The 23,179-nt window shown below is 36.5% G+C and overlaps 2 protein-coding genes across 3 annotated transcripts; both read left to right on the top strand.

The window, feature by feature from the left end:
* Nucleotides 1-787: 787 nt before the first annotated feature.
* On the top strand, nucleotides 788-8,730 carry si:ch73-204p21.2 (uncharacterized). Its single transcript, XM_052154039.1, has 7 exons — nucleotides 788-945; nucleotides 2,750-2,887; nucleotides 5,876-5,936; nucleotides 6,371-6,431; nucleotides 6,567-6,644; nucleotides 7,179-7,261; nucleotides 8,097-8,730. The coding sequence occupies exons 2-6, from the start codon at nucleotides 2,760-2,762 to the stop codon at nucleotides 7,253-7,255; spliced, it is 405 nt and encodes a 134-aa protein (XP_052009999.1). The 5' UTR covers nucleotides 788-945; nucleotides 2,750-2,759; the 3' UTR covers nucleotides 7,256-7,261; nucleotides 8,097-8,730.
* Nucleotides 8,731-10,237: 1,507 nt separating this feature from the next.
* Nucleotides 10,238-20,798, top strand: znf395a (zinc finger protein 395a). Of its 2 annotated transcripts, none has more exons than XM_052154184.1 (10): nucleotides 10,238-10,545; nucleotides 12,835-13,068; nucleotides 13,238-13,425; nucleotides 13,525-13,631; nucleotides 14,694-14,887; nucleotides 15,043-15,143; nucleotides 15,244-15,466; nucleotides 15,648-15,746; nucleotides 16,447-16,565; nucleotides 19,370-20,798. In XM_052154184.1, exons 2-10 carry the CDS (start codon nucleotides 12,925-12,927, stop codon nucleotides 19,479-19,481), a joined length of 1,287 nt encoding a protein of 428 aa, XP_052010144.1. In that variant the 5' UTR covers nucleotides 10,238-10,545; nucleotides 12,835-12,924; the 3' UTR covers nucleotides 19,482-20,798. The 2 variants fall into 2 exon arrangements, with proteins under 2 accessions (XP_052010144.1, XP_052010145.1); XM_052154185.1 differs by lacking the exon at nucleotides 10,238-10,545 and adding an exon at nucleotides 10,553-10,655.
* Nucleotides 20,799-23,179: the final 2,381 nt, after the last annotated feature.

Consider the following 23,179-nt stretch of genomic DNA (forward strand, 5'->3'; position numbering starts at 1 on the left):
AACATTGTTTATACATCATATACAATGTTCATAATTTATCATATCAAAAAAGCATCAACGACATTAGCCGGGACAGCACTTTGTCAGATTCTTTGGACGTCTGAAAGAGAAGTATCCACGTATCTGGAATGGTAAGACTTTTCAAGATAAGACTCTGATGAGAGACCCTATTTCATATTTCTTGCCTGGCTTCAAAAGCTCTTTATTAATCTTTAAAATAAAGGTTCTTAATTGTTTTTTTTGCAGCCATTTAGTTTCAGCAAAAACTACATTTCATCTTGTGAAGAATCATTGTAGCAATGTAGGGTTCTTTGGTTGCCAGATACTGTAGAGTATAATTTAATACAGCTTTATGAATTCCCAAAGTGCAATTTGGTTCTAGATGTTACATTATAGGTTCTTCAGGTCAGTGTTATGGTTTCAAGTTCTTTGAAGCTCCAGAAAATAGATGATGTTCTACAGAACTAGAGAATCAAATGTTTTTGTGGAAATGAAACAGGTTCTCCAATGGAATTAGGCTTTTAATCCCTCTTTGGTTCTAATTAGAACCTTTATTTTTAAGAGCGTAGTGCACATAAAGCTTCCATGTAGACATTTATATCTTTCAAATATTTGATAAATACATCTGAAAATGGGTGTGAAATGGGAGGAAGAATAAACAAAGAATCAATGATTGAGTGATAGGCAGTGTTGAGTGAGGGAAGAAGGGTGAAGGAATGAGGAAATGAGACTTGTCAAAGCTTTTTTTCCTCCTGTCAAAAAAGATCACAGCTTGACTAAAGTGCAATGTTACACTGAAGTAAGCTTGCTGACGGGTCACTGTTTTTGTCTGCACCAATATGTAAGATACAAGAGCAGAGGTAAGGCTTCTGGAACTGGGACGCTTCTGAACACTTTTAAAGTGTTCGCTGACAGAAAGGGGCCATTGAATTATTATCTAAACAGGTACTTCTCTTTTTATCACAAAATCTTTATGCTAATATAATTTCAATTGATTGTTTTTCCACTTTTAAAATAATAAAAGGTGGATTTAGATAAATTGAGCCATTTTTTACTATCCATCTGCATTGTAAAAAGTGAACATGTGTTGTTGGTACCTTAAGGAGCTGTTCCTGATCTGAATGATTTACTGATTTACTTATGGTAATCTCATTGATATTTGACTTATTATTTTTAAAGTTATTGACAAAACTTTGTTAAGGTTTTATTATTACATAGTTCCTATTGATCATTTAGTGTCTGTCTCTTTAAAAAAGTTTTATTGGCCTTAACATTTGAATTGTTCAGTGCGCATGAGAAATGAACTGTGAAACTGGGAGAGGTGCAGTTGTAATGTTCATAAATAACTAAGAGCAGGTGGATCTGTAATTTTAGATGTGAGAACCTGTTCCAGTTGTCATTTCGGGTATGAGGTTTTAAAATCTTCCCAGACTCTAAACTGTACTGCTAGATCTTCAGTATATTTTAATGAAGATTTTTAGATAATTGGGGAATTATATGTGAGATTATTTATACCTTTTGGTTATACGGTCTTAAAAATACGGCTTTTATTGAGCAAAAAGGTGGCAAAAGTAGATATATGCTAAAGACTGCTCTTGTCATTAAAACCAAATGTCGCACCTTAAAAAAAAGGTGATTAATTGCAAAAAAAAAAAAAATAAAATTATCCTTGCTAAAGCTTTATACTTACAGTAAATAATGGAAAGCAACTGTGATAACTAACCACTAAACAATACTTTCACTCTTATTTTTAAATGCCCTTTTCGAGATGAAAGTAGACCTTATCTGATTTATCAAGAGTGAAACAATGTGACATCTCGAGTACAGGCATTTCCATTTGTTGTGGAGTGTTTTTTCTTGTTTTTATCCCCTTGTGATGCCAGTGGAAACATCGTTTGAAATTTTCCTCTCTGTGGTATGTGTTTTATTAGATAGGCAAAAATGTCCAAGAGGCCTCATGATGATAAAACCGTGAGTCATTTAAGCAAATACTGTACCATTTTATTCAAGAGGGTCAGATAGGTATGTTTTTGGAGTATTTGAATTCTATTGTACATATGTGAGAGACCTTTTAGACAAGATTCACACTTATGAAAAAGGAAAAGTAATTTGTTTTACTCGATACTTTATTGGTTTAGCCTTTTCTATGACTTTTCTATGAAAATTGTATAATGCGCAGCCCAATGGAGATTTATACTATTCAAACAGAAGGTAAAGGCCTAATGTCCTAAAGTGTGACAGTGGTCTACTGGTATGGCAAATATTATGTTTGGACTGTTTTTCTTTTTCCTCAGCTTAATAAAGCAAAGTTTAACTTATTTTCACTTTTTAACATATATCATCTTGTGCCTATTCTATTTGTTCATAATTTAGGAAAACAAGTCTGTGTAATGTCTATTCAGCAACTTAGCAATCCATTCCATAGGCAATTGTTGAAATGCCTCATCAATGTGTGTATGATCATATAACATTTTAAAACCCTCCAGAATTTGAAGCAGAGATGTTCTGCACATGAACACAAGCCTTTTCAGATGTAATTAATATTAAAATGATACAAAGTAAGCCTAAATGACAAATAAAAGCTCCATCATAATATACAAATCTTTATATCTCTTCATGTAATAATGTGTTCACATTTTATTGCAGCTGTATATACTGGCCTTGAACTCCCAAGATGTGTTGTCACTGTCATTTATAAATGCTAGAAATACTCTAGACCCAATATGTCTATCTAAATGTCTACCTGTAGGACCAGAATCATGGCACCAATCAGCACAGACCTGGTAGGCTGGGTAGCCAAGGCACAACCAGAGGTTGCATTCGTCTCCGTGCTCATCCTCTTCATCCTCAGCATTGCCCTCCTCATTCTCTGCATAAGCTGTAAAAAGTAAGTAGTTGCTGGATGACCTTTAATGTGGCATTAACCTTTTAAGAGATTTTACAGCATTTGGGTTAAAAAGCATGCCTTTAGAGATGTCCATTGAACAGAGGCAACAATGCATGTCCTTTAGGTATGTAGCAGAATGTCACCTACTTGAATTGCTTAAAGGTACATTCCAGGACTGCACTGTCAAGTTTTTCCACCCCAGTCATTTGTAAGGAATGAGGCAGGAATGTGGCCCTTTTACAGAAGAAAAGAGCACCATGTGCATGTTCTCTTGAACATGACTCATATCTAGCATATTAAAAGTGGTTATTGAAAGGTTGTAGTTAAGGGACTGCTGTTTGTGATGTAGACTGGCTGTGTAGACGTGTGAAAAACCAAACTCAAAATATAACATTTCAACACTTAAACATTAGGTAATAGTAATTAGAGACACAATAAAAAAAATAAGATATTATAATATTTACTTTTAAACTAGAATGATATATATATATATATATATATATATATATATATATATATATATATATATATATATATATATATTTGAACAAGTTATTGGAGAAACAAGGATGGATTGAAGGTGTGTGTGTGTGTGTGTGTGTTTGTGTGTGTGTGTGCATGTGTGTGTGTGCGTGTGTGTGTGAGAGAGAGAGAGAGAGAGAGAGAGAGAGAGGTGTGTGATCACCTGTTGCCACACCCAAGCAGAAATGCTGTCAGCTTTCTGAAGATCAGCTTTCTCAATGGTAAAATAGCCGTCCAAGTGGGGGTACTCCCCTCTATTTCGTGGTAGCCGGTACGCAAGAGTCATTCCCTATAGAAACCGCAATGTCCTCCACCATTTTAAACAGTATGTATCCAATGTGGAAACTCTGGTAAGAGGTAAGCACCTTGAGTATTGTAATCAATCAGTCTGTTGTGCCTTAATGCTGAAGTTGTTCGTTTAAAGCCTTTTTAAATCTATTTCCTAGCTTTAGTAATGTAGAAGTAATACCAGTGATGGAGCTCTGTTCTATGTAATCAATGACTTGTATTCACCTCATGTCACCAACTAGCTCATATTACACACAAAAATTATCTTTTGCCACCACCTGCTGGCTAACATATGTAATGTCAAAACAAAAAAAAAGATGTAATAGATGCATAGCCTACATTAGCTCACAAAACATCTGCACTGCTCTTACATTTAAGTTTAGGATGACGAAAACAAGTGGAGTGATACACACAGTGAAGTGTCAGAGTGCTGATGGTGTCAGACCATCAGTTCTCATGGAACATCTCTCATCCAATCAAATTCGAGGACCAGAACTAACTGTTTTATATATATATATATGTTATTATTATTTAAAAGCATCCTGGGGATAGAAATGTTCCCCTAATTAAAGATTATAGGGTATTAATCAAATATTCCAGGTTCATTACAAGTTAAGCTCGATCAACTTTATTTGTGGCATAATGTTGAGTACCACAAAAATGTATGTAGACTTGTCCCTTCTTTTCTTTCTTTTTTTAAAAAAAGGCAAACATCTGGGGTACTTAAAGGGAGAAAATAAGGCCAATCTGTAAACTTTAAATCACTCCCCTTTTTTAAAAGTATAGTCACGAGATGTAAACACATGTGTTAATATAATTTAGTGTGATGATATCAATTACTAACATTTCCTTTCCCAACTTTCCATCTCAAGTAAAACACAAGTTTTAACAGATGAATTAATGTAAGTGCTTTTATAAAATTATAAGATTCACGTTTCTGCCTTTAAACCCTCCAAAAATTGGCCCCATTCACTTTCATTGTCTCACTCTAACCTTGAATTTTGCCTCTATTCTTTTTTAAAAGAAAAAGAGGAACGAGTCAAAATGATTATTTGCGGGAATCAACATTATGCCACAACTTTTGTGGATTTACTAGTATTGCTTTAATTGTATTGAACCCAGAATATTTATTTTAAAGCCAAAAGGCCAAATACCACAGTCCATTATGTTCTCATTCTTCAAACTCATAATGAAAAAAGGTTTATGATTTTATATTACAATAAAAAGAAACGAATTGTTAATGTTTTCAATAGAATAGATTTCAATAGAAATGTGTCATTATCGGCATATTAAAGGAATTTTCCGGGTTCAATGCAAGCTCTGATCACCACAAACATTTATTTCAATTTTCTTAAAAAAAAATAAAAATAAAAATAAAAATAAAAGGTTGCAGTAAGGCACTTACAATGTAAGTGAATGTGGCCAAGATTTGGAAGGTTTAAAGGCATAAATTTAAAGCTTATAATTGTATAAAAGCACTTACATTAATTCTTCTGTTAATAGTTATAAAGTTGTTTAAATTGATATATTTACAGTCATTTTAGGCTTTTAGGTTTTGTTGACATTACATCATCATGGCAACAGAGTTGTACAATTGGCTATAACTTTACACAGAAAATGTTATTAAGTGATTTTTATCACACTAAAATCCTGTTTACACATATTATTTACATCTTGTGGCTATACTTTTGAAATAGTGAGTATTTTAACGTTCAAAAATTCACTTCCATTGTAAGTGCCTCACTCAGATTGTGACTCACACCAGATTTGTGCTTCTTTCTTTTTTGAAGAAAAGGAAGGGCAGGTCAAAATAATTTTGTGGTGATCAATATCATGCCACAAATGCTGTTGATTAATCTTAACTTGTTTTGAACCCGGAATATTCCTTTAATTCACATCATTTGTACCTTTATCATCAGTTGTAGTTTTAATCCCAACCACCAGAGGGAAGCCAAGACCTCGACTGCAAAATGTGTGGGAATACTTTGACCATAGATTTGCACTGATAATAACTCGTGCTGTAATATCGCATATCAGACCTATTTAAGCAATGAAATCTCTGATGTGTCTATAAAAAAGTACATTCACTAACAAAGTGCAAAGGTTCAACAGTAGCCTACTTAACATGTCAACGCTGCCTAACAAAAATCAGTGCTAAGTTCTTGTATTATTTTACAGACATTCATTTGAGTTGGAAGAAAATGCACCAAAGCAGAAATCATCAACACTTGTAAGTGTGGTAAGTATATTACATGTATATTACATGAAAATCCCTCTAATGTGTGGTGTCTACAGGAGCACACATCTTTACATGCCATTTAAAACCATTCAGGGTGTGATGATATATTCAGACCACAATGTGTAATTACTTTTGGCATAAAAACATTTTTGTGCATTTATGACAACATAACATGGCTGATGAAAGTAACTCTTCTGTTTAAGTGGACAGATGTGTAACTTTTTCAAAATACATAACTTTGAAAGGAAAAAGAGATTGGGAATGATAATATTCTTGCTTTTAAGCATGAAAGAAACATAGAAATACTTTTCCTTTGTGATTTATTAATTCATGCAGCAGAGTGATATATTAATATAAAATGATCATATAAATGTTTAAATTAAACGTATAATTAAAGAACATGGCCTACTGAAGTAAAATTCTCACTTGAACAGGCAAGAATGGAGGATGCGAGAGGAGCCAATCCTGCTTTTAATGAAATCACGAATGGAATCGGTAACTAAGTTGTCAATGACAACATATTTCATTTTGATCTAAATGGCTCTGTGTATTTCTTTTTAATGCTATTAACATTTGGCAAACCCACTCAGTAGATGCACTTTAATCTCATCTTTGAATATCTCAATTTAGAGCCTATTGACGGTAACATAGAAATCTCTCAAGGTGGAGCAGCGTACAGACCCTGGAGAAGTCACACTCTCACTCATGGTATGTCTGTCTATTATCACTGGAATAATAATAAAAAAGATTATTGGATGGAATTCCACCCACAAGATTTATTTAATCCTAGAGAACAGCATTTCAATTGCAAATATTTTGATAGATCCTTGCTGTAAAGACCAGCCTTAACCAGCATGGAGTTCCCATGCCAGTCTATGCTGGTTTGGAACTAGGTTGTGGACCAGCATTGCCATGTTGTTCACAAACAAAACGATCGATCATCGGATCGATCACTATATGGTTTTTCTGGTAATGCTGGCCAACCAAGAACGTCTTGATTGAAAAACTTGTCAAAATGCCTCGATGGAACGTCAGCACACCAGCATCCTGTTTTGTTGATCAGTGTTCAATACACAACATATGCTTATAACATATCACTTATTTTTTCTTTCCTTTCCTATCAAATAGGGATATTCTGTTTGAATATCTGGGTTAGATGTCTTGTATAACCATAATAATGCTCGGTGAGGAATGTAAAGTATAGTCTTACACATGACATTAAAATATCTTTACTTTCTGCAGGTTCAAGCCTTCAAACTCAAATAAATGGTGGCATCGGGACAACAACTGATGGTTCAGTAACGCTCCAGGGTATCTGAGCAAGTGTAAGTCCTTTGGATAACCTTGCTATTTACATTATACAACTTTTAAAACACTTTATACACTTAAAGAACAATTAATTTCCAAGACTTTTCCAGTTGATCATGATTAATGATTTTTAAAAATAATTTAAAAGAGATACCAAAAAGTAATTTCTAACCAACAAAATATTTTAGAGCTGAACATATTCAGAAAAAATATATATTCACTATTGAAATTTTCATGATTTGTTTTTTATTTTTATCCCCTTTTCTCCCAATTTGGAATGCCCAATTCCCACTACTTAGTACGTCCTTGTGGTGGCGCGGTTACTCACCTCAATCTGGGTGGTGGAGGACAAGTCTCAGTTGCCTCTGGTTCTGAGACAGTCAATCCACACATCTTATCACATGGCTCATTGTGCATGACACCGTGGAGACACACAGCATGTGGAGGCTCATGCTACTCTCTGTGATCCACGCACAACTTACCATTGAGAGTGAGAACCACTAATCACGACCACAAGGAGGTTACCCCATGTGACTCTACCCTCCCTAGCAACCGGGTCAATTTGGTTGCTTAGGAGACCTGGCTGGAGTCACTCAGCATACCCTGGATTCGAACTAACGACTCCAGGGGTGGTAGTCAGCGTCAATACTCGCTGAGCTACCCAGGCCCCCATTTTTTAAGAGTTTATTAAGTTCCATGCCTTTTCCAGGCCTGGAAAATTTCCTGATATGGTGTTTTCACTTTTTCCATGAATGGACTCTGTATTTAAAATCTAAGTGGCATTTGAGTGGAATTTCACATGACAAAACAAGCACATACTGTAAGTGTTTTTCTGATTATTTTTTTATTCAGGTGACTAAAATGGCATTGCTGCTGAAGGCATAACATCACTCCAGCTATAACTACATGTTTGTGATGGAAAGAAGCCTGCAGAGCGTTCCTCCATTTTTCCTATGCAACCATAAACCTGAAACAGCTCTCACATTAAACAAAACCCCCCACAATTTGGAGATATCTGTCCAAAGCTTTATCCTTGAAGAATCATGCTGAACCTTACAAAACGGTTCCTGCTTTGTGGAGTTGCCATTCATAAGTATCCAGCACACTTATTAGACTGGAAGCTCTGAGCTCTTGATCTGTCCCTCTGTATTAACCACACAACACTGAATCTTTATATAATGTTTCAGACAGTGATGGATATTGTCCCTCAGAAAAATGGCCAGATATTTGGGCCACACCTGTCGTGACAGACAGGGATCACTATTTGGGTGGTCACCAAGTAAATGTGATGAATGCAATGGTGAGCAAGAAAATCAAGTGTTCCAGTGCAATGAAGTGGAAGCATCAGCACCATCACTACCATATAGGGATAACCTAAGGAACTGAATGGTTTTTACTACATGCCTTTTTACAATGAAATCCAGTATTGTAAATTGCTCTGATGTTATATTATATTTAAGGGGTGATAAATAAACTTAATCTCTCAGGTTGACTGGTCTGCATTTTCTTAAATATATGGGTTGTGCTTTATGAAAACACACTGGTCAGTCAAAACAAGTTTTATTTATTTATTTTTTACTTTTATTGGTTGAATCTCATGAAAAAATGCCCAGGTCACATTTCCTCCTTATATCAAATCAAAGTTTTTTATTATTAAAAATTAATATTTATTTTATGATGAATGTTTTAAACATTATTTTACTGTATTACAGTAAGGAATTTTTGTAATACAATATGTTTAATTCAAAGAAAGGCAGTATACTACCACAAGGTATAAATTCTTACAATTTAAATAATATATCGTTGTATTTTGCATTGCAGTAATGAGCATGAGAGGTCAAGCATGAATATATCCACGTACAATTACTGAAAAAATAAATCACGTCGCAGAAAAATGTTGCATCATGCATTTATCAACACGTATTAGCTATCTATTAGGTCACACGTCTCTTTTAAAGCATGTCGTGCTTTTACAACCGTTGAGTTGAAAGTGTCCCTTTAAAAAAAAAATCTATAATAAAATTGTCTTTGTCCAATTCTCTAACGCTTAATACTCACATTGGATGGTGAGTAGATAAAAAAAAACACATAATTTAATTAAACAGTTTCTTCACGTGACGCCTGTTCTTGCAGTCTTTGAGCAAATGCTCTGCACAGTGCTATGTGCCTGACGTGCAGAACGTCCGTTCTCTCTGCTCTGGCACAAGGATGTGCTTTCGCTCACGTACGCAGTTTATTGGCCTGAACTTGTACATGAGCTCAGCGCGTGGGGAGGTGCGTCACATCGAGCGACCAATAGCGTGCGGCAGCGATGTCACCAAACTAGGAAAACTCGTATTACGTAAACCTTTCATAGCCCCACCCCCTTCATAAACTGCATCTTTTGCACTTCATAATGGAGGCTTGTTTATGGCACATTTCAAGACAAAATGCATGCTATTAGTTTAAGCCTATTATTAACTGATGCTTTGTCAGTCCTACTAAGTAAACGCATATGTCACATCAGACAGACACAAAATACAAAGTGCATGAAGTACAAATTTGCACAGAGACAAATATTGCACTATACAAACAGATATGATACTTAAATGTGTGCAATTTGAATGCACAGCTTGTGTCGTGTGATATAAATATATATAAAAAGAAATATATAAAATGTGCTGGAATGCATATTTCAAATCACTAGAATTACTGGGTTTGCACAGTGAGCAAGCGTGCAATTATATGTACATTGTTGCTTTGCATTAATTTTCGCATGCATATTCCAACAGGAGGATTGCAAATCCGTAGACATTTAATAAAAGTGGTGTAGCATTACAATGTCCTTTGTGTGGCCATTGTGTTTCTTGACCCTTCCTCAACTTATGCGTAAACAAGTTGGAATTGTAGGGCGTGTGTCTTGGAAAGCGCTGCTTGGCCAATGAGCGTCGACATCCCTGCCACATGGTCAGGTTGTTTACTACAAGAGCCAAAACCCGCTAGAAGGTGTTAGACGAAACACCCGGCACTGGATCTCGATAACATAAGCACAAAGCGGCTTAACACGAAACTGAACAGGGACTCGACACACTTGTTGCGTGTGCAAATAACACTTTAGATTAGGATAGGTTAGACTGTTTTTATTGTTTTAACAGTGTTGGTGCTTTGTCAAACAAGCACTGGTCTGTCGTACAGGAAAATCCAGGCCGGGATTTTGAATACCTGAACACAAGCCATTCTGGGCTCTGAAAAGGGACATTTTCAAGTTACAGCCGGTCAGAGCAAGCCTTGTGGAAAGGGGGTGTGTTGAAATTTGGCAAAGGTACGTGCGCAGCGTTCATTGAAAGTTTTTCTATCGATTTAAATGCATTTGTGTTTTATCACTGCACTTTATGCTTTTCAGGCAAGACTGCACCATTTGATAACATTCAGGTTTGTAGTAATGTAAGCCAGCCTTTAATGTTATATAGTTCTTGCGCTGTTGGTGTGATGGCTGCGCTTCGATTGAGAAATGAAACGCCTTCAAAAAGAAAGAAAAATATTATTTAATCTCTAGAGGATTTTACGTCTTAATAATTGTAAACTTTTGCATTTAACAGTTTCGTAATAGAATAAAAAAAATAAGTTGGGCTTAAAATGCAAGGAATAATAGCGTTATAGTTTTGTTGCGTTGTGCTTTACGATTAACTGCTTCAGGTACATTCGGACGAGTTTTGCAAATACAGCATTTAAAGTTTTGCATGAGTACTAGCTGGATGATCTCCTTGCTTCTGCGCGCTCTGTTCGTGCAGAACATGTGGGAAGTAAGGGGCCGTTCACATCGAAAACGCATTTTTTGCGTCCGTCCGCGCTGTTTTTCAATCGTACAACGCGCTATCAAGTTAAAAAGAAATTCAAATGTGTGTATATATATATATATATATAATATTATTATTATTATTATTATTTTTTTAATTAATTAATTAATTTTATTTTTAATGCAAAATATAATTTGTATATGTTTTATAATCTTTTCTTAGTGTAAATTATAACGTGTTCTGTTTGAACGCCCTCAAATTCATGCGTTGTTCTGAATTTAGCTACTGAATTTCTGGAACATACGCGGAGCGAGCAAAAAAGTGACGTCATGGACATCCTATTTATATTATCATCCAGACAAACTTGGACCGTGATTTAAATGAATCTATCAAATAAAACGGATTTTGTTGTAGTTTTGAGTCGTTTGGTGTAAAAACTGTTTGCTTAAAACTTGTAAATGTTAACAGTGCGTCAACTTCCAGTTAAATTCTTGAAAACATGGTGTATTCGTGCAATATTGGCATACCAAGAGAAAATCAGTAAGTCAGTGTAAAATGATATAGTAATGTCTAGTGGTTAATGAATGAAGTGCACAGTATTTTGTTATTTGTCTGTTTTTATTTTGTTTATGCAAATGAATGAATGTGGTTAGGAAAATAAAGCTTAAGGTTTCCACATTAGTAAATGTCTTAGAAATGTACTTTTTTTTGATTGATTTATCAACCATTTATTGTACATCAACATGTAATAAAATCTACTCGCATTAGCTCAAATTGGATGCATGTGGCTACAAAGGCAACTTTTCAAAAAAGTTGTTGCTCTGAATCACCTTTTACTGGAAGAGAAGAAACGTATTGCTTGTCTGTAAGTTGTGATAATGGTTGTGTGGCTATTACCAATTCCTCTGTGCCCCAAACTCTTTCATGTGTCCCTGGGTGAACATTCTGAGGTTACAGGGCCCGTCATGATCATAACGGTACCTAGTATTTACAGTTTTAATGTCTTGCATCAGTCTGCAGTAGAGTTTGCATTCGTCATTCTATGATGGCATTGACTCATAGTCATTCTGCACGATTGCACGTATACTTCGAATTTTGAATCAGTTGTCCTGTGATGGCTAAATAGTTGTTGGATGTTCACGTACTGTAAATGGTTGGGTGGTGACTGGTTTATTTAACTGATTTCATGTGTTTTGCTGATCAGATTCAACAGGTAACAACAGCAGATGACTAGGTTGCATCAGCCAGTCTTTGACACATGACTTCAAGACTAGTGTTAGTGTTAGTGTTTGCAAATGCACAGGTCTTTAAATTTAGATTAATTAGATATGATTAGATGTAACTGTCTTGTTCATATCTTGATAGTTTTTAAATGACAAGCTAGTTATAAATTGGAAATTTTGGATATGTCAAAACAGTTTTGTTTCATGAATACTGCATTTTGTTTGATTACATCTAGTTATCCACCAAAATGGGTTTTTCAATGGCCGAAATCGATATCTAGAAGGCAGGGTGGCTGAGTACCACTAAATTACCACTGCAACAACTAACAGCAACAGCAACAAAGAGATCTAACAGCAACAGCAACAAAAGAGATCTACACAAAACTGCTAAAAAAACAACAACTTAAATATGGTCCAATTAAATGGTCTGATCGATGTATCGTTCTATTATTTGCAACTGTATAAATGGTCTATAGCAACCACTGTCATCTTTCTTACAGCCTAGCTTCAAAACATCAGGCATTCTTTCAGGCAATGAAATGTGCTGAGTGGCCAAAAGTGCATTCATCATTTGTTTTTTTTTCTCCCTAGCTTCCTGTTCATCCTTTGAATAGTGCTGCTGAATCTCCATCAGAAGTTCTTCAAAGCAGTAGAGAACATACAAGGTGCTAGTAACAGAAAATGGTATCAAAGACCAGACTTGGGAAGCGGTCCCCATTGGGCACCCTAGTGTGTGGTTCCTCAGTGGAGGGCCTGACAGAAATGGGATCCCATGGATCCCAGGACTGTGGGCTTCACAGAACCAAGCTTTACCCAGGACAGAAGGTGATAATTATTGAATACATCCAATGTAGAATACAAAATTCTCATTTTGGTCAGTCCTGCAGTCATTTTGTTTTGACATTCACATTTTCACATTAAGGCACAGCACAGTTCATATTGTCAACAATGGTGCAAGCAGCACCTTCATGGTGTTTTTGCTGATATGATTCAGGTGTATGTGCACTGTGGAGGCCAGGAATGCAGAGGTGTGGTGGAACAACATAACCACGTGGACAATGAGGTGTCCATCTTTCTGCCCCAACTCAACCAACATGTTCACCGCAAGCTGGAAGACGTATGGACAAGCCCCACCTCCAGTTCTACCTCTTCAGTCTCCTTATCCATTGATGTGCCAAAAAGGCAAGACTTGTCAGATGTGTCATCTGCATCCATATAATGGTGAATTTTGACCTTTTTAATTGAGCAAAACTCTCTTGCAACTGTTCCTCATCATTACAGGAGTCCAGAGTCAGTGGACATGGATGAGATGATGGCTGCAATGGTGCTTACCAGTTTGTCCTGCAGTCCAGTGATCCAAAACTCTGCTCAGTGGAGTGTGGCAACAGGTTAGAGGAATATTATGTTTACATTTAGAATTTTAGTAAACACTTTTTAACTGAAGCAACAGTACACTGCACAAACCACATGACTTGCACGTACCAGCTGAGATTACACCACGCTTACTAAGCAAAGCATTAGTCACCAGGAAGAAGCTCCTAACAACTGCACGTACAATAAGCCCTAGTCAAAAAATCTTAAAGGATTGCATGTTCAGGTTTGCTGTTGGAATTTCCATCCTAAGTTTTTAACCAATCTTAAAAGATCCTAAAGAACCCTTTAAGAATAGAAGAAGATCCTACTGGATTAACTGAAATTCTGAAAACATAAACTGAAAGACAGGAATTTCATTTTATCTTGAGTGATCAAATTTGATTCTCATAGAAGCCGTATTTGATTCCTCTAGGATTGGTCTCAAATTATGTGGAAATTCCAATAGTAATTCTTTTGATTTTTTTCAACTAGGGTCTCAAAGTTTATTTTCTCACTAAGGCCACGTCCACACTACTTGTTTTTGTTTAGAAACACATTTATTTTGCTATGATTACACCTCTCATTCACACTGGAACGGCATTTGCTCCACCGAAAACAGAGACTTTCGAAACCGGTCTCCATAACTGTATACACCTGTTACGTGCAGTGACTGGAAAACAATGATGTTAGGAAATGGAGGTTTCAAACTTAATTGGACTAATACACTTCGCTTGAAAGCGTTTTCTGTTTCCCAACAAAGTATGAGGTAGTAGAGAGCTTTATCGAATGTCTTTGTTTTCGCTCGAGTAAAATAACATTGCAGTATGAAAACCCCTTTTGGAATGGAGAATGGTGGGTTTGGGTTAGGGTCAGAGGGTGTTGGCAATAGACTTTTTGGAGGAGGAAAAAGCCTTTCAGTGTGGATGAGTGGCAATATCGATGCATTTTCAATCAAACATTTAGTATTGTGGATCATGTAAGCTAACACCTAGCCAGAACATTTGGGACACCCACCTACTGGTTGAACACTAAGGTAATTTACTTTGTAGATCAAACACTTCTAATAGAATTGATCTCTATTATTCTGTTTGTTATAGCTTTGTGTGGAATGGAGAATGGTGGTGGTGAACAGTCCGATGCAGGATACTGGAGTTGTGACCATGGAAACGGAAGTCCTGCCCCATCCCCACCCATCGCAGAGGTGGACAAGAGCGCCCCTCTCGCTGACGAAGGCCTGGACATGGAGCTGGACCAAATGTTGTTTAATGAGCCAATGCCAAGTAAACGCAAGGTAAGTCATGAACCATAACAATGTGTACATATCTAGTGTTAAATAGCGTGTTTGTATGGTTTTATGGACAATTAGGAATAATTTCTTTTTATTCCATAAATATGACTTGGGAGAATGTTCTTATTCATCTTCTTTGTCCTGTTCGCCCTCTCTAGAACTCCTTAAAAGTAGCATATCGGTGCTTGTGGCCAAACTGTGGGAAAATACTGACAACAATAGTGGGCATCAAACGTCACATCCGAAATTCTCACCTTGGGTAAGTTTCTAAAGCTCCCTAAGTTTTACAGAATTATTTGACCAATTGCTCAGTCTGGCACATTGAAAATGCATCTCATTCTGTTATGCCTTCTCTGCAGACAAAGTGATGAGCATTCCCAAAGGGAAGAAGACTTTTATTACACAGAAGTCTATCAGGACATGGAGCAGACAGCTCCCTCTGGTGGCCACCGGCCCTCCTGTGCCTCTCCATCCAGTCCCAGCCGGCACATGCCCCCTTCTCCCTCCACCCTGGAGATGCTCCAGCTCAGCCAGTCTGCCCCAAGTATTTTTTGGCAGGTCCACTCCGAGCACTCTTACCAGGTGAAATGCTTTACATTGTATTCACATAATTATACACCACATTTTCCCTCAAGGGGTTTTTAATGCAATCTGACCTCCAATTGTTGGCACATGTCATTGTTTGTGTCCCCTGTGCATGTTGTCCAAAATTAAATGCAATTATTATAAGTCGATAATATATTTCTCTATAATCGATTCTTAGGCCACTCCACCAGTTCAGGTGGTGACTCAGTGTAAACCAGTGACCGTTCCTGTCTCCTGTCATTGGACTCCATCTCTCACGGTTCACCAAAACAAACAAGTGAGCATTTTCTTAATTACATAAAGGCAAAATAAACCTCAGAACAATGGCTTTGCTTTATAAGGGTGTACTGTACAACAGCGAATGCATCAAGGCCTTTGTTCCATTAATATTTATACCTAAAGGATTGGCTCTTCAACATATTCTCGGAGGCTTTGAGAACATACGAATTTCCACATGGTCTCAAAGACATAGATGTGCTCTCTCACTGGAGATGGGAGTGAAATTCCCATGTTGTTTTCTTTTCATTTGTCCCGCCTACAAGAGAGATTGCAGTGCCATCTAGTGGACTTCAGGACACTGTGTGTTCTCTTTGTCTAAACATGTGTCACCAGTATGAAAATATAAACAGAATATTTGATCTGCTTGTTTTGATTTTGGTGATATTAAGAGTCCTGTTTACAAAAAATATCGTATTTGTACAATGAATTTTATTTCTGATCTTTATCTTTTCAAATTATGCTTCATGCTTTAATGGTCTTGATGCATTGCAAGTTTGTCAATTTAGTTGTCAACAGTATTTCTCTGAAATGTATAATGTTACTGTATTTCATTTTAAACCAGTTTTACTGAATTGAAGCATTATGTATAATGTAGGTAGTGTTTGTAAATGTAATGTAACTGCATTGCGTCATTCTGTGTCTAATGGCTCGCGCTCTCACTCTCTCTCTCTCTCTCTTTTTTTTTTTTTTGTACCCAGGGCTCACCATTCCGCCGTCGTTCGGTTAGTGTAGGAGAACAATGGCTCCAGAATAACAGCACCACCTTCAGGCCACATCCTGCCAGTGTTTCGCCTCCAAGAAACCACTGCACTTCCAGGTTGGGTTTTCTGTTGCTGTACTGTACAGTCTCTTACTACTGATGTTAAACTTATTTTGCTAAATTTATAAGAAAAAAAAATGCAGTATGTGTGTGTGTGTGTGTATGTATGTATATGTATATATATATATATATATATATATATATATATATATACATATATATATACACACCGATCAGCCAGAACATTAAAATCACATGTCTATTATTGTGTAGGTTCCTGTCATGCTGCCAAAACAGCAGTTACAGAAATACTCAAACCAGCCTATCTAATCAGCCAATCGTGTGGCAGCAGTACAGTGTATAAAATCATGCAGATATGGATCGTGAGCTTCAGTTAATGTTCACATCAACCATCAGAATGGGGAAAAACATGGTCTCAGGCTGTGGCATGATTGTTGGTGCCAGACGGCTGGTTTGAGTATTTCTGTAACTGATGATCTCCTGGGATTTTCACGCACAACAGTCTTTTGAATTTACACCGAATGCTGCCAAAACAAAAAACATTCAGTGAGCGGCAGTTCTGCGGATGGAAACGCCTTGTTGATGAGAGAGGTCAACAGAGAATGGCCAGACTGGTTTGAACTGACAAAGTCTACGGTAACTCAGATAACCGCTCTGTACAATTGTGGTGAGAAGAATAGAATCTCAGAATGCTTTTCTGAGATGCGGGTTGTCGTGATTTTTTTATTTTTTTCTCCCCAATTTCGAATGCCCAGTTCCCAATGCGCTCTTAAGTCTTATCGTAGCTTGTTGAGCGCGTTACCACTGAGATGTAGCACGTGTGGAGGCACACGTTGTTCTCCACGGCATCCATGCACAACTCACCACGTGCCCCACCGAGAGCGAGAACCACACATTATAGCGACCAAGAGGAGGTTACCCCATGTGACTCTACCTTCCCTTGCAACCGGGCCAATTTGGTTGCTTAGGAGACCTGGCTGGACACTCAGCATGCCCTGGATTTGAACTTGCAACTCCAGGGGTGGTAGCCAGCGTCAATACTCTATGAGCTACCCAGGCCCCTAGGTTGGCGCTAGGGCATAAGTGGGACCTACACAATATTAGGCAGGTGGTTTTAATGTTATGGCTGATCTGTTTATATATATATATATATATATATATATTAGTTGAAGTCAAAAGTTTACATATACCTTAGCCAAATACATTTAATAAGTTTTCACAATTCCTGACATTTAATCATAGAAAACATTCCCTGTCAGTTTGGATCACTTCTTTTATTTTTAAAATGTGAAATGTCAGAATAATAGTAGAGAGAATGATTTATTCACATTCCCAGTGGGTCAGAAGTTTACATACACTTTATTAGTATTTGATCGCATTGCCTTGTTTAACTTGGGTCAAACCTTTTGAGTAGCCTTCCACAAGCTTCTCACAATAAGATGCTGGAATTTTGTCCCATTCCTCCAGACAGAACTGGTGTAACTGAGTCAGGTTTGTAGGCCTCCTGGCTTGCACATGCTTTTTTGTTCTGCCCACAAATATTCTGTCGGATTGAGGTTTGTGATGGACACTCCAAAACCTTGACTTTTGTTGTCACAATTGTGAGGTATGCTTGGGGTCATTGTCCATTTGGAAGACCCATTTGTGACAGCTTTAACTTCCTGGCTGGTGTCTTGAGATGTTGCTTCAATATTTCCACATTATATTCCTTCCTCATGATGCCAACTATTTTGTGAAGTACAACAGTCCCTCCTGCAGCAAAGCACCCCCACAACATGATGCTGCCACCCCCATGCTTCACGGTTGGGATGGTGTTCTTTGGCTTGAAAGCCTCATCCTTTTTCCTCCAAACATAACGATGGCCATTTTGGCCAAACAGTTAAATATTTGTTTCATTAGACCAGAGGACATTTCTCCAAAATGTGAGATCTTTGTCCCCATGTGCACTTGCAAAATGTAGTCTGGCAATTTGTGGCGGTTTTGGAGCAGTGGCTTCTTCCTTGCTGAGCAGCCTTTCAGGTTATGTCGATATAGGACTTGTTTTACTGTGGATATAGATACTTGTCTACCTGTTTCCTCCATCATCTTCACAAGGCCCTTTGCTGCTGTTCTGGGATTGATTTGCACTTTTCGCATCAAACAGAATGCGTTTCCTTCCTGAGTGGTATGATGGCTGCATGGACCCATGGTGTTTATACTTGCGTACTATTGTTTGTATAGATCAACGTGTTACCTTCAGGCATTTGGAAATTGCTCCCAAGGATGATCCAGACTTGTGGAGGTCCATAATTGTTTTTCTGAGGTCTTGGCTGATTTCTTTTGATTTTCTCATGATGCCAAGCAGAGGCACCAAGTTTAAAGATATTCCTTAAAATACATCCACAAGTACAGCTCCTATCATTAGCTGATTGTATAAAGGCTTGATATAATTTTCTGGAATTTTCCAAGCTGCTTAAAAGCACCGTTAACTTAATGTATGTAAACTTCTGACCCACTTGAATTGTAATATAGTCAATTAAAAGTGAAACAATTGTTGGAAAAATTACTTTTGTCATGCACAAAGTAAGTGTCATAAATGACTTGCCAAAGCTATAGTTTGCTAATATTACATCTGTGGAGTGGTTAAAAAATGTGTTTGAATGACTTCAACTATATATATATATATATATATATATATATATATATATTACACATGTACATGTCTTTTGGCCATACTTCTGCTGTCAATTGAGCTTAAATTGTTAATTCCTTACATTTATGTAGTGAACTCAGAACATTTCATTTTAAAAGTGTTTTGGTTAGGTGTCATTCCTAACTCTATAATAATTTTATGGTAACAGGAGGATTCGTGGCGAGGCCAAAAAATGCAGGAAGGTGTACGGCATTGAACACAGAGACCAGTGGTGCACTGCCTGCCGCTGGAAAAAGGCCTGCCAGAGATTCCTTGACTGAATCCTTCTTGAGAAAATAACAAACAGAACACTAAACTTACAACGACCTTCAAGAGGGGATTTTACCTGGAACTATGGTTGAAAGAAAACAAAAGAGCGCCTTTGTGACTTAAATACAAATGTTTTTCTACCTTTATATAGCGATACATGTTTTGTGTTTTACAAAATGTGCTAAGGAACCTTGTTGGTGCTGGAAGAATAATAAAGCAAAAAGGACCGCCTCTGCCACACAACTCTGCAGTCTTTCGGTTTCTTACACCATACCGTGAACTAATGAAGTGTGACCTTCCTTTTACAAGCATTGAGCAGCCGTATACAGCAGCAGCCATATATTTCTTGTTTAATCTATTATAAACCACCATCCCCAAAAGACTGGACTACAACCTCCTCATGCTGGTCATCAGACATGGATGGATAGTTTGCTTATCATTCCATTAAACCTACAATTGCTGAGATGAGTCTGAAGGGAGGTGTTTTTTTTACTGCAGTCCAATGAGTTCAGGAGCAAAAATGGCAGCAAAATAAATCGTTCAATAGCTTATAACTTTTTATGTTTGTTTATGCCATGCTTACCTGCTGTTAAGCATTTTTGTCCTTCTATTTCCATAGCAAAGTTTTGTCAAATAAACTTTTGGAAAAGGAAGAAAAAGGATGTATTTCGTATGTCACAGGTTATACTTCTGTGGAATAAGATGATTAGCTATTTTCTGTTATGTCAATATTATCATGGAAGTACCTGTATTTAAATGCATGATCTGATACAATTTATCTGTTTCTTTTGTGCTTCTCACCCCATTCAGCCCACTTGCTGTTCGTCTATTTGGTTTGTATTATTGCCAAAGAAAATCTCAGCAAGATGAAGTCATAATTCTCTGCAAAATAATGTGAAAGCATACATAAAACTATTGACCATTGATAAGAAAATTGTAATCAACTATTGGTTTGTACTCTTAATTCTGGGTCCAAATATGTTGTTTTCTTATTTTGTATAAAACTTCTATTGTGCCAGCTTTTTGTTATGTGTAGCTCACCAGCTCTATAATCTTATACAAAGCTTTTTGCTTTGACATCATTAAACAGAATGTACCTTTTTTCATTTCTGACAGTCAGTATAATAGCTCGACATAATACAAATGAAAGGACTTTCTAATTAGTCTGTAAAGACTGCAAGACATTCAGTGTAGCTCAACGAGATGTACTTTTTTGTAAATTTTTGTAAAGTATTTCCTTTTTTGAAAAGTCCTGTTCAAGATTGAGAAAAATAAAAATTTTGTGTAACTTAACTTGTCATATGCCTTTTTTAAATAAACGTTTTGTCCAAACAAATATGACCAAGTGCAGGAATGTGTTGTATTAATATATGTTTTGAGGATGAACATAGTGGGATTTAAATTTGGATGATTCGGAAAGACAATTAAAGGAGTAGTTCACTCAAAAATGAATCATTTGCTCACCCTCCTGGCATCCCAGATGTGTATGACTTTCTTTCTTCTGCAAAACACAAATTAAGAGTTTTTAGAAGAATATTTCAGCTCTGTTGGTCCTCACAATGCAAGTGAATGATGGTCAGAAATTTGAAGCTCCAAAAAGCATATAAAGTTAGCGTAAAATAAATGAATATGACTCCAGTGGTTAATTATCTTCAGAAGCGATATTATAGGCGTAGGTGAGAAACAAATAAATATTACAATTATTTTTTACAATAAATTCTCCTCCCTGCCCAGTAGGTGGTGATATGCACAAATAATGCAAATCACGAAAGTGGAGATTTAAAGTAAAAATTACTTAAATATTCATCTGTTTCCACACCATCGCTTCTGAATATGATTTAAAGTAAAAATTACTTAAATATTCATCTGTTTCCACACCATCGCTTCTGAATATATGCATTTAATCACTGGAGTCATATGGATTACTTTTATGCAGCCTTTATCTTCTCATACACATCTGAGATGGCATAAGCATTAATAAATTATGAGACATGAACAATTCCTTTCTTTTAAATAGCATTCATCATAATTCCTTTTAATAAACACTGCATTTAAGAAATAAAACAAGATGTTTATGTGAAAATATTGTGTTGCTTTATACAAATTATTGACAGTAGTATGAACAAAATACTTCAGGAGACAATCATTTGCTGCATGACAAGCCACAGAAAATAGTAAACTATTTTATTGACATAGTTCAGTGTTGCCATATACAGTTCAATTAGTGAACACAATTGTAATAATCGGAATAAAGGGTAAAGCATGACTCTGCAGTGTTTGCATAAATACATTATTTCATGTGCACAAATACAAATCAACTTTGTCAGTTAAAAAAACAACAAATTGTTTTGGTTTATAACTCATATAAACCATATAAGAAGCAAACTATGTATGCATATGTGCCAGAATTTATGTTAGTACAGGCATATTACAGTGATAAGACATTGCTTATATGAACCATTGCTTAATGGTTTATATGAAATCTGGCTTTATTTATTTAGGGGGGAATAGTAAACATGGATTAGCTTTCCTTAATCTGCCCTTGAATTTTATGTTTTCATTATGGGAATTTTCTTTGACCAGTAGATGGCAGTGTTGTGTAGAGGAGATGGATTTGGACCTACTGTAGGTGAGGAGCTCAAATGGTCTTTGTACAATGTATGATCAAATATAATGGAAATTAGTACAATACCAGTATTATCTAATGCTGTCTATAGATGTCTGAAATTTTATTAGAAAGAAATGAATCTCACTGAGACATTTTATCTTTTTTCCCCTAAGCTTTAAATTAATATTCCGGGTTCAATACAAATTAAGCTGAAACGACAGCATTTGTGGTATTATGTTAATAATTTCGATTTGTCTCTCTAGTATTTAGAAAAGCATAGAATTGCAGTTACAGTAAGACACTTGCTTTTTAAATTAATGGAAACATTAAAATCAGAGCCAGTTATCAGATGCAATTTTTGGGGGGTATTTTGATCTTTAGGGTGGGCAAATATTCCGGGGTTCAGTTAAGCCTCTCCTTAGATCCGGTTTCAAAAGTGTTGCCACAAGACGTAAACATAATACATGTTAACATGATTTTAGTTTTATCCAATTTTACAACTTTACAGCCATGAAGACAGCTATAATCATGTCAATACTTTTGAAACAGTGTGTCGTATTTGAACATTTATGGACTGGCCAAATTCACTTCTAATGTAAGTGCTTTACTGTAACCAAGGGATGAGTTGAAATAATTTTTTGTTGTAATCAACATTATGCTATAATGTGTTGCTGTTGAAATGCTGTTGATTATGCATTTTAGCTACTATCATTAGTAATTTATGTTAATTTGAATTTAGAAGCTTTAGGTGCACTCAGTTTTTGGTTTGTTTCACCGAAATAGCAGTCATATTTCTGTGTGGCAGGAGTGTAGAAAAACTTCTCGGTTACTGATGTAACCTCTGTTCCCTGATGGAGGGAACGAGACGTTGTGTCGAAGAGTTGACACTAGGGGTCGCTCCTGCAGAGCATAAACGTCTCTGATCTTGAGAAAAGGCCCATGGAATTTAGCGTGTGGAATTTGCATGCCACTCCCCCGGACATTCGGGTATAAAAGGAGTGATGCTGCAAATACACATCAAGTATCGCACTGAGAAGCCGAGCCAAAGACCCGGGACACAATGTCTCATTCCCTCCATCAGGGAATGGAGGTTATATCAGT

Source organism: Xyrauchen texanus, chromosome 22, assembly GCF_025860055.1.
Source record: "Xyrauchen texanus isolate HMW12.3.18 chromosome 22, RBS_HiC_50CHRs, whole genome shotgun sequence".
NCBI lineage: Eukaryota > Metazoa > Chordata > Actinopteri > Cypriniformes > Catostomidae > Xyrauchen > Xyrauchen texanus.